The sequence below is a fragment of the Pongo abelii genome, chromosome 17, assembly GCF_028885655.2.
Source record: "Pongo abelii isolate AG06213 chromosome 17, NHGRI_mPonAbe1-v2.0_pri, whole genome shotgun sequence".
NCBI lineage: Eukaryota > Metazoa > Chordata > Mammalia > Primates > Hominidae > Pongo > Pongo abelii.
This window is the reverse complement of record NC_072002.2, coordinates 35227711-35243222: the sequence shown is the minus strand read 5'-3', so window position 1 is coordinate 35243222 and position 15512 is coordinate 35227711. Positions and strand designations below refer to the sequence as shown.

General features: G+C 35.5%; 1 protein-coding gene across 2 annotated transcripts in view; it reads left to right on the top strand.

The window, feature by feature from the left end:
- Nucleotides 1-15512, top strand: part of ROCK1 (Rho associated coiled-coil containing protein kinase 1) — a 165968-nt gene that overhangs the window by 64485 nt on the left and 85971 nt on the right. For both annotated transcript variants that reach the window (XM_024235926.3, XM_054538179.2), the window contains exons 5-9: nt 2757-2932; nt 4039-4123; nt 5418-5562; nt 5890-6028; nt 8593-8684. In XM_024235926.3, coding sequence (XP_024091694.1) covers nt 2757-2932; nt 4039-4123; nt 5418-5562; nt 5890-6028; nt 8593-8684 — 637 coding nt within the window. The remainder of the gene's footprint in view (nt 1-2756; nt 2933-4038; nt 4124-5417; nt 5563-5889; nt 6029-8592; nt 8685-15512) is intronic.

Sequence of the window (15512 nt, the reverse complement as noted above, 5' to 3'; positions counted from 1 at the left end):
TTTAGGTCCTCGTCTTGATTGCCATAGGCCTTTCTCTGAAGCTGTGGCCATGTTACTTAACATCTCTGGGCCACAATTTCCTTGTTCATAAGTGTGAAAGTTGTCTTTGATTGGTTATGTTCAATTGTGGAGGTACCTTAGGCAAAATCATAGGGTCAGGTGGGGTTTTGGGTAGATTATAATTCTGACTTTTCTCTCTGCTTTTATGAGTTCAGCTTCATGTTTTATCTGTCTTATGTATTGGGGTCCTTAATGCAAAATGTCATACGGGGAAAGTTAAACTGGGCTAGACCATTTCTAATTTTCTAACATGTTTTTGTGATTTATTTATAATATATAATGAAGTCTATCCTTAAAAAGCATACCAGTAATTGGAATTAAAAGGATATGAAAAATGTTGAAGGTTTATGCCATAGTACTTTTTTTTTTGAGACGGAGTCTCGCTCTGTTGCCCAGGCTGGAGTGCAGTGGTGCAATCTTGGCTCACTGCAAGCAAGCTCTGCCTCCTGAGTTCACGCCATTCTCCTGCCTCAGCCTCCCAAGTAGCTGGGACAACAGGTGCTTGCCACCACGCCCAGCTAATATTTTTTGTATTTTTAGTAGAGACGGGTTTCACTGTGTTAGCCAGGATGGTCTCGATCTCCTGACCTCGTGATCCGCCTGCCTCAGCCTCCCAAAGTGCTGGGATTACAGGCGTGAGCCACCGTGCCCGGTCACCATAGTACTTTTAAACTTGAAATGTCTATGTTTTTACCAACTATGTAGATCAGAGTTTCTCAGGCTTAATACTATTGACATTTTGGGCCAGATAATTCTTTGTTGTTGGGGGCTATCCTTTATATTATTTCAGTTACTAATGTGTTTATTTAGGATGTTTGGCAGCATTCCTGGCCTCTACACAGGAGATGCTAGTAGCAACTCTTCCCACCTCACACACAGTTGTGACAACCAAAAATGTGTTCACCACTGGTTAACAACCACTGATTCATGAATGTTCAGTGTCTGTTAGTGAAAAGATATGTGACATAATTGTTACTTTCAGGGCTATTTACAATTTAGGTATTCAGAGCTTTATTTCTCTGGATATATTGTCTGTAAATAGGGTAAAACTGTCACCAAATTAACAGTATTTCTTTATGGGGCCCAAATGACAAATTGTATACTTTAATCTGGGATAGTCATGAAATCCCACTTTGTTTCTTACCCTTCTCTCTTCCCCCAAAATACATTTTTTACATTAAAATAACTGAGTCTGGGCCGGGTGTGGTGGCCCCCATGCCTGTAATCCGAGCACTTTGAGAGGCTGAGACAGGAAGATCACTTGAGGGCAGGAGTTCAAGACTGGCTCCCAATCTCTACAAAAAAACAAAAAATCAAAACAAAGTAACTGAATCTATAACTAAAATTATTAAACACTGTTAAAAAAATGAAACATTAAGATTTTAAGACAAACATCTGGGTAAATTAGAGATCATCTTCTCTAGGGCTTGTTTTTTTTAGTTTAATTCTAAACTTTTTGTATTTACTTAAAATGTTATTTTATAAATTTGCCCTTCTTTTTATTTGACCCCCAGTCACACAATATATTTATGCCTGATATCCTTGCTAATTTCACATTAGTGGATTTTACTGTTACTATTTTAACCCTAGCCGCTGCCTTCCTCCTACTTCTGTGTTAGCTATTACTGCTCCTCCTCCTGACTGCTGTCATTTGTTGAGCATCTGTTGCACTAAGTGCTTTCTATATTCAGTAATCTTTTTTAACAACCCTCAACCCTGAAAGACAGTTAATCTGTTAGGTGCACTGTTACTTTATGGATTAGTTTATGATTTGGTTCATTAAGCCTTTATTAAGCAATTGCTAACTGCCAGGCATCTGGATACTTGACTTAGCAGCAGGTATAAAAGTTAAACAAAGTATAGTCCTTACAGTGTTTTAGAAGAGATTATAGTCTCATAGACCCGGGTAGGTTAAGCAAATTGCTAGTCACACAGCTAATAAGAAACAGCTGAGGCTGGGCGCAGTGGCTCACGCCTATAATCCGAGCACTTTGGGAGGCCAAGGTGGGCGTATCACGAGGTCAGGAGATCGAGACCGTCCTGGCTAACACGGTGAAACCCCATCTCTACTAAAAATACAAAAAATTAGCCGGGTGCGGTGACAGGTGCCTGTAGTCCCAGCTACTCAGGAGGCTGAGGTAGGAGAATGGCGTGAACCTGGGAGGCAGAGCTTGCAGTGAGCCGAGATCGCGCCACTGCACTCCAGCCTGGGCGACAGAGCGAGACTCTGTCTCAAAAAAAAAAAAAAAAAAAAAAAAAAAAAGAAACAGCTGAAACTGTAAGCCAAATTTATCAAAGACTTCTTGAGCATTGTGATATTGATATAAATTTAATAGTAGACCCCACTGATGCACAAGTTAAATTAGAAGTACAGTATTTCTTTGCCTAGGAGATTTGTATATTTACTGAAAATATTACAGTTTAAAAAAATTCTCAGTAAAAGAAATTCAAATAGTGTAGAAAGTTATGAAGAAAGGATATCTCCATGTAACTCTTCTGAATAATCATGTTATAGTCCTTTTGCATATACAAAGGTCTTTGTGGCATTTATGTTTGTCTTTTTTTTAAAACTAGACTTGCAACTTCTGTAATTTGATTATTTTACTTAAATCTTTTATTAGCATTTTTGCCACTTTTTAAGTGAAACAATTTTAACATTAATGAATGTGTTTTATTTGTTTTTTCTATTTGTATAGCTTTTTTATGCATTCCAAGATGATCGTTATCTCTACATGGTGATGGAATACATGCCTGGTGGAGATCTTGTAAACTTAATGAGCAACTATGATGTTCCTGAAAAATGGGCACGATTCTATACTGCAGAAGTAGTTCTTGCATTGGATGCAATCCATTCCATGGGTTTTATTCACAGGTAAAGATGAAAGTGCTTTAAATTTTCTCATTTGTTGAGGGAAATAGCTAAAAATAACTTTAACATTTCTTACTCTCAGTTCACCCATTCTTCTTCCATATGACATGAGTGACATTTCAGAACTCAAGACTCTGGCCAGGCACTGCCTCATGCCTGTAATCCCAGAACTTTGGGAGGCCGAGGCTGGCAGATCTCTTGAGCTCAGGAGTTTGACACCAGCCTGGGCAACATGGTGAAACCCATCTCTACAAAAAAAACAAAAACAAAAACAGGTGTGGTGGCATGCACCTGTGGTCCCAGCTACTTGGGAGGCTAAGGTGGGAGGATCGCTTGAGCCTGGGAGCAGAGGTTTCAGTGAGCTGAGATCTAGTCACTGCACTTTAGACTGGGTGACAGAGTGAGATTCCATCTCAGGAAGGAGGAAAAAAAAAGAACTCCAGACTTTGAAGTTTATAATTTTAGCATTTCAATTTAATGTTGATATAAATGTATTCTTTAATATCCCTTAATCTGATCATATAGCCTTTAAATGGTATTCTGAAAAGTAAAACTTGTAAACTAGTTTTCTAAGGTATATGCCAGGAGTTAAACACTTTGATGTTAATTTTTTAAATATGTAACTTAATTTGCTTTTAATTAGTGAATAGGTCATATTTATTCATTAGATGAATAGTTTCATTTGTTGTACAAACACTGCTTGAATCCTGTGTGCAGTTGCTGTGCCTACATGTCAGGGATCAAAAATGAAAGTGACTTAGACCCTGCCCTGGGGTTTTTTTATGTACTTATCTATCTAATATGTTTCAATCACCTTTTATGTCTGAGTGTTGTATTTTTGATGGTCTGTCTCTCTCCAATGGTTTGATTTTCCCTCTGAAAGAATCAAACTTTTTAAAAAGGAATATATATGTTTTCTTCTGAGGCATTAACATATAAAAAAGTTTCTTTGATGAAATTTAATTTATAGATGTGGATAGAGAACACATACAGATCAAAGATGGCCTTACCTAGATTGAGGATGCTTGACCTAAAATAACTGCCTCATATAGTTTTTACAGTGTCTAATCTGTTTCAGAAAATACTGTACTATTTTTTCCCTCCTGCAGAGATGTGAAGCCTGATAACATGCTGCTGGATAAATCTGGACATTTGAAGTTAGCAGATTTTGGTACTTGTATGAAGATGAATAAGGTTAATTAACTAGATTTTAATTTAGTTTTTGCTAATTCAAGGTAGATGCTTCTTTAGAAAATGGTTTAAGAATTTACTAACCATAGCTGGACTTGTTCAGAATTGATACGACCTTATTTGTTGAACTAGATACCATGGTTTCAATGTTGTATTAGTAACTTGTTAGTGATTTATTTTTTCCTCTCTATTTAGGGTAAATATGGATTGCCAGATTTACTAAATCCTTCATAACAACTCTAATATACACTGCTGGTAACTAGGAATGGAATTAGCTTAAATGTCACTAAATACTTATGCCAGTGTTAAAATTAGACTTTCATAAAAATTGGATTCCAGTAATGTGTGTATTTTTTAGTGTTTTACTTCAGTTAACATATAAAAGATTTTACTGCTTATTTTAGGAATGAGTCTTAAAAGATACCTATCCTCACTATTTATATAATAAATAACATATACACAGCTGAAGGAACTGTGTATATGTTATTCCTTCACTTCATATACACAGTGAAGGAAACACTGCATGAGAACTTTTGTGTGAACATTTAGTTATAATTCTGTTTCATTAATACCAGCGAATATAGGTAACAACTAACAAGTCTCTCAGGTTTGGTTTGGTGGGGGAGGGCAGTTAAAAATCACATCAAAGAGATATTCAGTGTGCTTTACACTATTATGCCCTTTTCCCATACATATGCTTCCCCAGTTTGTATTTGTACAGTCAACTTTTGTATGTTTCTTTTGTAGTTTCAAACATTTTTAAATAGCTATTTTAGTAGAAAATAATGAAGTTAGCGTTTATACCAATATGTTGTAAATGCCCTATCCTATGAACTCCCCAATGTATTTGCGCTGGCCTATGTACTTGTTCTCTGCAGTTAAGATGGTATCATGATATTGGCACAACTTGGGGAATAATAAATGGTGGCAGTATTTATTATTATAAATGGTGGCTCACATTTATTATTATAAATGGTGGCTCACTTTCTAGTGAGCATTATTACAAAATAATCACTGGTGTGTGTATATATGTGAATACACATATAATGTGTGTGTATATGCATACACATGTATACACATACATACATTATATGGTATATATGTATATGGTGTGTATATAGTATGTATATATATGATTAAGCTGTGTTAATTTTTGTCAGGTTTCCATTAAGTTTTAGTATATGATATTTTATAGCTCAAAGATTTGGAGTCCCATAGGTTATATTAATAAGAAAGTCATTTTAAATAATTGAGACTTTATATCCTAATTCAAAATTTGACCTGCCGCTCTTTTTAGGAAGGCATGGTACGATGTGATACAGCGGTTGGAACACCTGATTATATTTCCCCTGAAGTATTAAAATCCCAAGGTGGTGATGGTTATTATGGAAGAGAATGTGACTGGTGGTCGGTTGGGGTATTTTTATACGAAATGCTTGTAGGTGAGTAAAGGAAGATTTTATATCTCTCTATTATAGTTGTTCATCTCAAAACTTGCCACTTGGCTCTTTCTAATATATTTATTATATTAAGCAATCTTGATTTTGTTTGTGGGTGATAAACATGATCCAAACCTGCTTTGTATGTGTTTTTAAATTTAGAGGCTTAGAGCAACTTTGTGATGTGTTCTTTTTATATATTAGGTGTATGTTTTTAGTTTAATACATACCTAATAATCTTTTTAAATGGGTAACTTTGACTCTTCCTTTGAAACTGACTTTTTAAAAACGTATTTCATTTTGCTTTTGTTTTCTTTATCAATTTTTCAGGTGATACACCTTTTTATGCAGATTCTTTGGTTGGAACTTACAGTAAAATTATGAACCATAAAAATTCACTTACCTTTCCTGATGATAATGACATATCAAAAGAAGCAAAAAACCTTATTTGTGCCTTCCTTACTGACAGGTAAATAATTTTAAAATTGAGCCTGTATTAATTCTGAGGACATCTCATCTTCTGCTCCGTTTTTAAGGTCCATATCTGAGCTTCTACATGTAAGTTGTTAGAATATAAATGCTACCATTCTCAAAACCATTAATGACAGTGAAACCTGATGTAATTTTATGATATTCTAGATGTCTTTTGTGGATCTCAACTCACTTATCATACCTAAGAAATTGTGATAGTAATACAGTCTTGGCTGATGGCTAAACTAGATGACTTTTTTCTTTTATTGTTCAATTTTTAACTTGATTAATTATAAAAATTACAGTGTATTTTACTGAATCTAAAAGAATTTTTTAACATAACGTCTCTGAAATTAGAGTACATCTCACAGTCAATGGTATGAGTTGGGAGCATTCTTTTTCCTAGTGGTATAAAAATGGTGATACACCTCATACTTTAAACCATTTTAGATTTGATGATGTATGGTATATGGTTGTTGAAAGAGTCAATAGTATAAAGCCATTTTTAAAAGTATACTGTCTTTTTTTTTCTAGACATAATAGTTGGTGTTCCATCTTGTAGATTCAACAAGCATTTCAATAATAATATCTGTCTGCATTTTTGAAAGAAAAATGGCATATTATGTATACCTTTGTGGTTTACTTTTGAAATTTGAAAGTGAACCAGATATATTAGTAAGATTGTACTTAATGTTTATGATTGTATATTGTTAAATATTAGGGAGACCTAGTACTTTTAAATATGTTTCAAGTTGAGATTTGCTTTAACTTGTCTCCCTTCATTATGTCCTTTAGAGCTTGAAGTATGGTTTTTCAAATGTTTACTATTTTGTTGTTTTTTTTTTAATAGAGACAGGGTTTTGCTCTGTTGCCCAGGCTAGTTTCAAACTCCTGGGATCAAGTGATCCTCCCACTTCAGCCTCCCAAAGTGCTGGGATTACAGGCATGAGCCACCCATGCCTGGCTAATTTTTACATTGATTGATTGATTGATTGATTGATTGATTGAGACAGAGTCTTGCTCTGTTGCCCAGGCTGGAGTGCAGTGGCATGATCTCGGCTCACTGCAACCTCCACCTCCTGGGTTCAAGCGATTCTTCTGCCTCAACCTCCCAAGTAGCTGGGACTACAGGTGCCTGCCACCATGCCTGGCTAATTTTTGTATTTTTAGTAGAGACGGTTTCACTGTGTTGGCCAGGCTGGTCTTGAACTCCTGACCTCATGATCTGCCTGCGTTGGCCTCCCAAAGTGCTGGGATTACAGGTGTGAGCCACCGCGCCTGGCCAATTTTTACATTTTAATATAAAGAATTGTATTATGCTGTTTATTAGGTGCTAGGGATATAGTAGTGAGGAAGATACAGAGCCACTTTTCTCAAATACCTCATAGTCCTTTGGGGGAATTAGATAAGCAAATCAGACATTTATAGTACACACAGCTAATTACCATGAGATAAGTACCATGTGCCAGAGAACCATGGAGAGGTTTTCTAATCCAGTTTGTGAGTTCGTGAAAGCTTCTTGGAAAAATTGTCACATGTCTAAGCCAACTTATCTTTTAGCTTATGCAAAAACTTAGAATTTAGAGTATTTTCTTTCTTTATAAGCACTGTACTAGAGGAAAAAAGTGCTGACTTTCTTTTTCCAATTCAGCTAAAATCACATTTTTAAAATCTTTTTGCTCACCAAAAAAGAGGCTGGTATCAGTAACTTGTCCAGTGAAAGCTCTGAATTCTGTGGCAGTATCAAGAATTAGTAGTCATTGGCTTTTGAATGGTCAGAAATAATTAATAGATTATAAATTGGAAGTTCAAAATTTTAAATGTGTTTCTGGAGGTTTTTGGTAGCATCTGGTATTGCTGCCTAAGTAAAGTTTTGGTTGGGGAAAAAAAAGCCTAACTTTACCATTGTAAGAAAAAAATAAACACACACACAAAAAACTGTCAAGAAAATGCATGGTGCTTTATTCATTTTGCTAATGAAGTAAGGTGGTGATTAATCTGGATTTTTGTTGTCAGTAGAAAAGTCATGGGTGTTTTTTTGTAGTTATTCTTTAGTTTTCTTTTTTTTGAGACGGAGTCTCGCTCTGTCTCACCCAGGCTGGAGTGCAGTGGTGCGATCTCAGCTCACTGTAGCCTCTGCCTCCCGGGTTCAAGCAAGTCTCCTGTCTCAGCCTCCCAAGTAGCTGGGACTACAGGCGTGTTCCACCATACCGGCTAGTTTTATATTTTTAGTAGAGATGGGGTTTCACTGTGTTGGCCAGGCTGGTCTCGAACTCCTGACCTCAGGTGATCCACCCCACCTGAGCCTGCCAAAGTGCTGGGATTATAGGCATTAGCCACCGTGTCCAGCCTTTCTTTAGTTTTCTTTTAAAAAAATTATTTAATGTTCTCAATCTTTAACATATTTTCTATTTGGGCTGATATTATACTGACAATATAATTTCACCTTAGAACTGTATTTGTCGTCCTGCACTGATTTAATATCTTGCCCACAAATAAACCTGGACAGGTTATAATAGATCTTAAATGATTGAATACTTTTCTCCTTCTGTCATTATTCAGGGAAGTGAGGTTAGGGCGAAATGGTGTAGAAGAAATCAAACGACATCTCTTCTTCAAAAATGACCAGTGGGCCTGGGAAACGCTCCGAGACAGTAAGTTATTTTTTTCTTGCATATTTTAGTGAATATTTGAAAGTAGTTGTGTTAGTTTGTTGAAACTACATTGCTAAATATTTGTGTGTATCTGATGAAAATCAGAAGCCACAAATACTATAAGGGAATTGTCCTAACCTATTAATTTGATAATATTGGGCAGATTATATTGTTACTCCTCTTATGTCCCACACAGGATACCCAGATGAAATATAAATGTAATGGATTTAGACTCACCAGTCATAATTTTACATTTGATCTTTGTTGAATTGCTCTTTATTTTAGGCGTTAGTTATCTTATTATGGAGGTGGTCAATAAGTATTAAGTAATGAGATTAAAATACATGTTTTTGTGAGAAGACAAGTTATTCTCTTGTTTTTATTGAAACCCAAAATATAAGAAGGTTCTATTATTAATTCCAGAATTCAATTTAATTTTATTTATGAGTTTATAGGATATTGTGATGTACTTGATTCCATCAGGCTTTTGCAGCTTGCAATTCAGAAACAAAAACATATTGTATAAGAAACTAATTTTCAGTCAGTTTAGAACACTTTCTTATTTTTTTAAAAAAGTTAAAATTACAAGATGATTCACAGAAAACTCTACAACATAGCTGAATCAAAATTATCATGACACCAAAGGTTTTCATCATCTTTGTGGATTTGGGAGGTAAAGAATTCATCTTTCCCCTGCTGACATCTTAGGATTTTTTTCCCTGTTCATCTGTCACAGAAAGGATAATGTGTCTCAGTCCCTAACTTGCTACCATAGCAATAGCAGTGAATAGTAACAATGGAAATGAACTTAGCTACCTTGTTTTAGAAAGTTACACATTAGTTATTTGTCTTAAGGACTGCCTATCTAGTTGAGACAGTGAAGGATAGTACTTTCCAGAGAGAAGGAAATCTTGTTAATTCTGATGAAATAAATCATGTAGGTTTGCTAATATTAGTGAAGCATTCTAGTTATCAAATATTTTAAAAGAACAGTTGTATTGCCTTCAAGTACTATAGCACAGTACTTACCTTGTGCTGAGCTATAAAATTGTCTAAGGAGGAGAAAGGGAAAATAAATTCTCTGAAAACTAAGAAATTATACAACAAAAAACATCATTGAATGACCAGCTGTCTGAGAAGCTGTAAGAGCAGCTTGACTTTGGGAGAATTTTATTAACAATTATATATTAGGAAATAAGGAACTTCCTCCTCTTCAGAATTAAATGTGACATAATTATCATCTTCATGCTGCAAGTGAAATTGTTGCATGACAAAGAGATGATCAGGGAGTGAGAAATGGTTACATCAAAACACTTTTTGTGTTTTTATTCAGGTTATTCTCTTAGTAAAGTTTAAGAAGGCTGAAGACGTACAAATATTATTATAAATCTGAATAAAACTTTGAAGGGGACTGAAGAAAATACAAAATAATATTTTGTATTGCTTTAAATTCTTTTTCAAAGTTAAGCAATGCTTAATTATAGAATAACCACACAATAAATCACCCTTAAAAGTAACAAGGATATTTTTCCTTTTATGTATTGAAAAACCGATCACTTGAAAGAGGAGGTAATTTAGTCAAAGCTATTTATTGAACACCTGTTATATATTGAGCACTGTTCAATTTCAGACACTGGGAAAACAGCAGTGATCAAACCAACGAAAGTTTTCTTTCTCCCTTCTGGAGCTCATAGTCTTATGGAATTAGGGAGTCCAGATCAGTGGCATTTTATTATATTGCTGTACCTCCTTCATAAAACTGCTTAAGATCTGCATTATCTATGGTTTTATTCTAGTGTGGTTAGATTTAGCATACTTAAAAGCATTTTGATAGTTTTTCCTAATTCTAAGAGGTCCTGTTTTGTGGTTATTGGAAAAAACAAAGAAAAATTGAAATCTGTAGAACTTATTGTTCTTTGCTTCCCTTCCCCTCTTCCTACCCCTTCTTTACTTCCCACCCCTAAAATACCAAGAATTCTTTTATTCTGAACTGACCTCTTTGATCTGCTAAATTTTTAAAACTTATGTAACAGTTATAATTCCTTTTAATTTTTTTGATTTTCCATTTTCCTTGGCAAAATTGCTTTCTAATACAAATCATAGTTTTTTTGGTATTTTTACCACTTACATGTCTCCACGTTGCAATGACAATTAATCTTCACCTTGTGTTCCTTGGTAGTGTGGGAGCAGGATACAAAATAGCTTGATTTTTGGCAGAATTTCCATGAGCTTCCTGATCTTGTTCACAAAGCATTAAGATTGTAACACTATTTTTCCACTCATTTGAGATAAAATTGAAGGAGTAACATGAGTAAGATCAAAGATAGGAGAAGGACAAAAGAAATGAAAAGACCTAAATAACTTACTACAGGTCATAACTGCAAGCAAACAACGTCAAAATTCAGATCTAAGTCTCTTGACTCCAAAGCCTTTGGTCTTTGAAATATCATGTACGATTTAAAGATCTTTACCTGTTCAGTGTTATATAGATCAAAAATGGAAGGAATTGACAATTGTTGGCAGTTAAATTTGGGGAAAAAGAAAATAACATTTATTACATATTTAGCATACATTATTAATAATACTGTTATATTTAGTATTTAACATAGTATTAATAATTTCAAATGAAATAAATGGCAAAGGATTTTGCAAGTTACCACATATTTAACATATTATTAATAATGATTAATAATGAATAGGGCCAGGTGGCTCTATTCTACAGTGTTCTACAGTATTATACAGTGGCTCATGCTTGTCATCTCAGCACTTTGGGAGGCCAAGGTGGGAGGACCTCTTGAGGCCAGGAGTTTGAAACCAGCCTGGGTAATGTTGCGAGACCCTACCTCTACAAAAAAAAAAAAATTAGCCAGGTGTGATGGCACCCACCTATGTTTCAACTACTCGGGAGGCTGAGGTAAGACAATCACTTGAGCCCAGGAGTTCAAGGCTGCAGTTAGCTATGATCATGCTACTGCATTCCAGCCTGGGCAATCGAACAATAACTGTTTCTTTAGAAAAATTAATAATACTACATTAAATATGTGGTAACTTGCAAAACACTTTGCCATATATTATTATCTCATTTGAAATAAGATATTGGTGTTACTTAATCCACCTATAGTTTGTGGGCAACACACAAGATGCTAACAGTGGTAATACTTCTGCTGGCTCAAAACTCATTGTATACACACATATATATTATTCTAGGTTCTGTGGGTTAATCAAGACTTTGTTTGAATTTTACATTCTCACGGGAGAGGCTATCAATGTGGGCTTTGTGAATAAAGAACTGAAGGCCTAGCAAGTTTCAGGGCTCTTTTACTTAGGAGCTTAGACTTTCTGAACATTATAATGGATTTTTAAAAAATAAATTTTCTCTTTATGTTGTGATAAAGTATGCATAAGATAAAATTCCCCATGTTGGGCATTTTTAACTGTACAATTCAGTGGCATTAAGTACATTCACATTGTCTTAAAACTATTACCACTACTGTGTCCAGAACTTTTTCGTCATCCTAAACTAAACTCTTTTAGTTAAACAGTAACTTAAACAGTAACTCTCCATTTCCCTCTCCCCTCAACTCACAGTAATCACTATTCTTTCTATCTCTATGAATTAGACTACTCGGTGTTTTATTTAAATAGATTACTATAATACTTGTCTTCTTGTGGCTGGTTTATTTTACCTAGCACAATGTCTTCAAGGTTCATTCATGTCATAGCATGTATCATAATATTCCATTGTATGGATATACTATATTTTGTTTATCCATTTATCCATTAATAGACACTTAATATTGCTCTCTCTTTTAGCTATTGTGAATAACAAACAGTAGAATACAAATATCTGCTTTCCATATTATATTACAGATATTTTATATCCATATTAATGTTATATATATGGATGTTCTGTAATATCCGTTTTCCATTAATTTGGATATATACCTAGAAGTGGAATGGCTAAGTCATATGATAATTAGTTAGTTTTGCAGAAACAGGGTCTTGCTGTGTTGACCAGGCTAGTCTCAAACTCCAGGGCTCAAGAGATCCTCCTGCCTCAGCCTCCCAAAGTGCAGGGATTGTAGGCATGAGCCACCATGCTCAGCCGTATGTTTAATGTTTTGAGGAAATGCCATGAAATTCACAACATTTGCACCATTTCACATTCCCAGCAGCAGTGCACCAAAGTGCTGGGATTGCAGACGTGAGCCACCACGCTCAGCCATATGTTTAATTTTTTTGAGGAAACACCATAATAGTATCCGCAACGTTTGCACCATTTCACATTCCCAACAGCAGTGCACATGGGTCTGGTTTCTCCACATCTCCAGCATTTGTTCTTTTCTGTTTTGTTTATTTGTTTGTTTTTTGTTTTTAAATAGTAGTCATCCTAATGGATGTGAAGTGGTATCTCATTGTGGTTTTGATTTGCATTTCTCTAATGATCAGGAATGGTAAACATCTTGTCACGTGCTTATTGGCCATTCGTATATCTTCTCTTGAGAGATTTCTATTCAAGTTCTTTGCCCATTTTAAAATTTGGTGGTTTGGTTTTTTTGTTGTTGAGTTATAGTAGTTCTTTAAAAATTTTGGATATTAATCTCTTATCGGATATATGGTTTGCAGATATTTTTCTATTCTCCGCACTTTGTTAATAGTGCTTTCAAGCACAAAATTTTTAATTTTGATGAAATCTGGTTTATTTCTTCTTTTGTTGCTTGTATCTTTGGCTTCGTATTTAAGAAATCATTGCCAAATCCAATGTCATGAAATGTCTTACCTATGTTTTCTTTGAATTTTATAGTTTCAGCTAGTATGTTTAGGTCTTTGACCCATTTTGAATTAATTTTTATATAGTGTATAGTAAAGGTCCAATTTAATATTTTTGTATGTGGATATCCAGTTTTCCTAACACAATGTGTTGAAAGGACTGTCCTTTCCCTGCACTGAAAGTTGTTGGCCCCTTGTGTCAATCATTAGACCATATACATGAGGGTTTATTTGTGGGGTTTTTGTTGTATTCCATTGGTCTGTATATGTTTGTCTTTATGTTGGTACCACACTGTATGATTATGGTAGCTTTGTAGTAAGTTTTGAAATCAGGAAATTTGAGTCTTTCAACTTAGTTCTTTTTCAAAATTGTTTTGACTATTTGGGATCTTGTGAGATTTCATATGAATTTTATAATGGGTTTTTACATCTTTGCCAAAAAGGGCATAGGGATTTCGATGGAGATTGCATTGAATCTGTAGGTTACTTTGGGTAGTATTACCATCTTGACAATGTTAACTTTTGCAGTCCATGAACACAGGATGTCTCCCCATTTATTTAAGCCTTCTTTAATTTCAGCAACGTTTTTAAGTTTTTGGTGCATAAGCCTTACACCTCCTTGGTTAAATTTGTTCCTAGGTATTTCTTTTTGACTTTTTTTTCGGTTTGTTGTTGTTGTTGTTGTTGTTGTTGTTTTTGAGATGAAGTCTCGCTCTGTCGCCCAGGCTGGAGTACAGTGGCTCGATCTCGGCTCACTGCAAGCTCCGCCTCCGGGGTTAGCAAGCTCCGCCTCCGGGGTTCATGCCTTTCTCCTCCCTTAGCCTCCCGAGTAGCTGGGACTACAGGCGCCCACCACCACACCCGGCTAATTTTTTTGTATTTTTTTTAGTAAAGACGGGGTTTCACTGTGTTAGCCAGGATGGTCTCGATTTCTTGACCTCATGATCTGCCCACCTCCGCCTCCCAAAGTGCTGGGATTACAGGCGTGAGCCACCGCACCTGGCCTTTGACATTATTTTAAATGTAATTGTTCCCTTAATTTTCTTTTCATATTGTTTATTGCTAGTATATAGAAGTAGAACTTTTATTTCTGATCTTGTCACCTGCAATTTTGTTGAATTTGTCTATTACCTCTAATATATTCTTTTGTAGCTTCTTTAGGGTTTTCTATGATAAGATCATGTCATCTGCGAATAGAGATAGTTTTACTTCTTCTTTTCCAATTTATATGCCTTTTATTTATCATTCTTGCCTAATTACTCAGACTAGAGCTTCCAGTAAAGTGTTGAATAGCAGTGGTAAAAGTGGGCACCTTGTCTTTTCCTGGTCATAGGGGGAAGCTTTTAGTCTTTCACCGCTGAATATAATGTTAGCTGTGGGATTTTCATTAATGTCCTTTATCATATTGAGGAAGGTCCTCTCTAGTCCTTGTTGGCCAGGTGTTTTCAATCATGAAAGGGTGTTGTGTTTGTCAAATGCTTTTGGTATGACAACTGAAATGATCATGTGGGTTTTTTTTCTTCATTTTATTTTATTTTTTAATAGAGACAAGGTCTTGCTCTGTTGCCCAGGCTGGAATGCAGTGCCACAATCTTAGCTCACTGTATTGTTGAACTCTCAGACTCAAGGGATCCTCCTGCCTCAGCCTCCTGAGTAGCTAGGACTACAGTCATGTGTCACCACACCTGGCTAATTTTCTTTTAATTTTCTGTAGAGATGGGGTCTTGCTATGTTGCCCAGACTGGTTTCAGACTCCTGGTCTCAAGCCACCCTCCCTTGGCCTTCCAAAGTGCTGGGGTTACAGGTGTGAGCCACTATGGCCCTATTTTGATTCTTTATTTCTTTTAAAATAGATTTTGGCAGTCTGTGTTTTCTAGGAATGTCTCTATTTCATCTAAGTTATCTAATTTGTCACTGTAGGCTGGGTGTGGTGGCCCCAACACTTTGGGAGGCCGAGGTAGGTGGATCACTTGAGGCCAGGAGTTCGAGATCAGCCTGGTCAACATGGCAAAACCTTATCTCTACAAAAAATACAAAAAAAAAAAAAAAAAAAAAAAA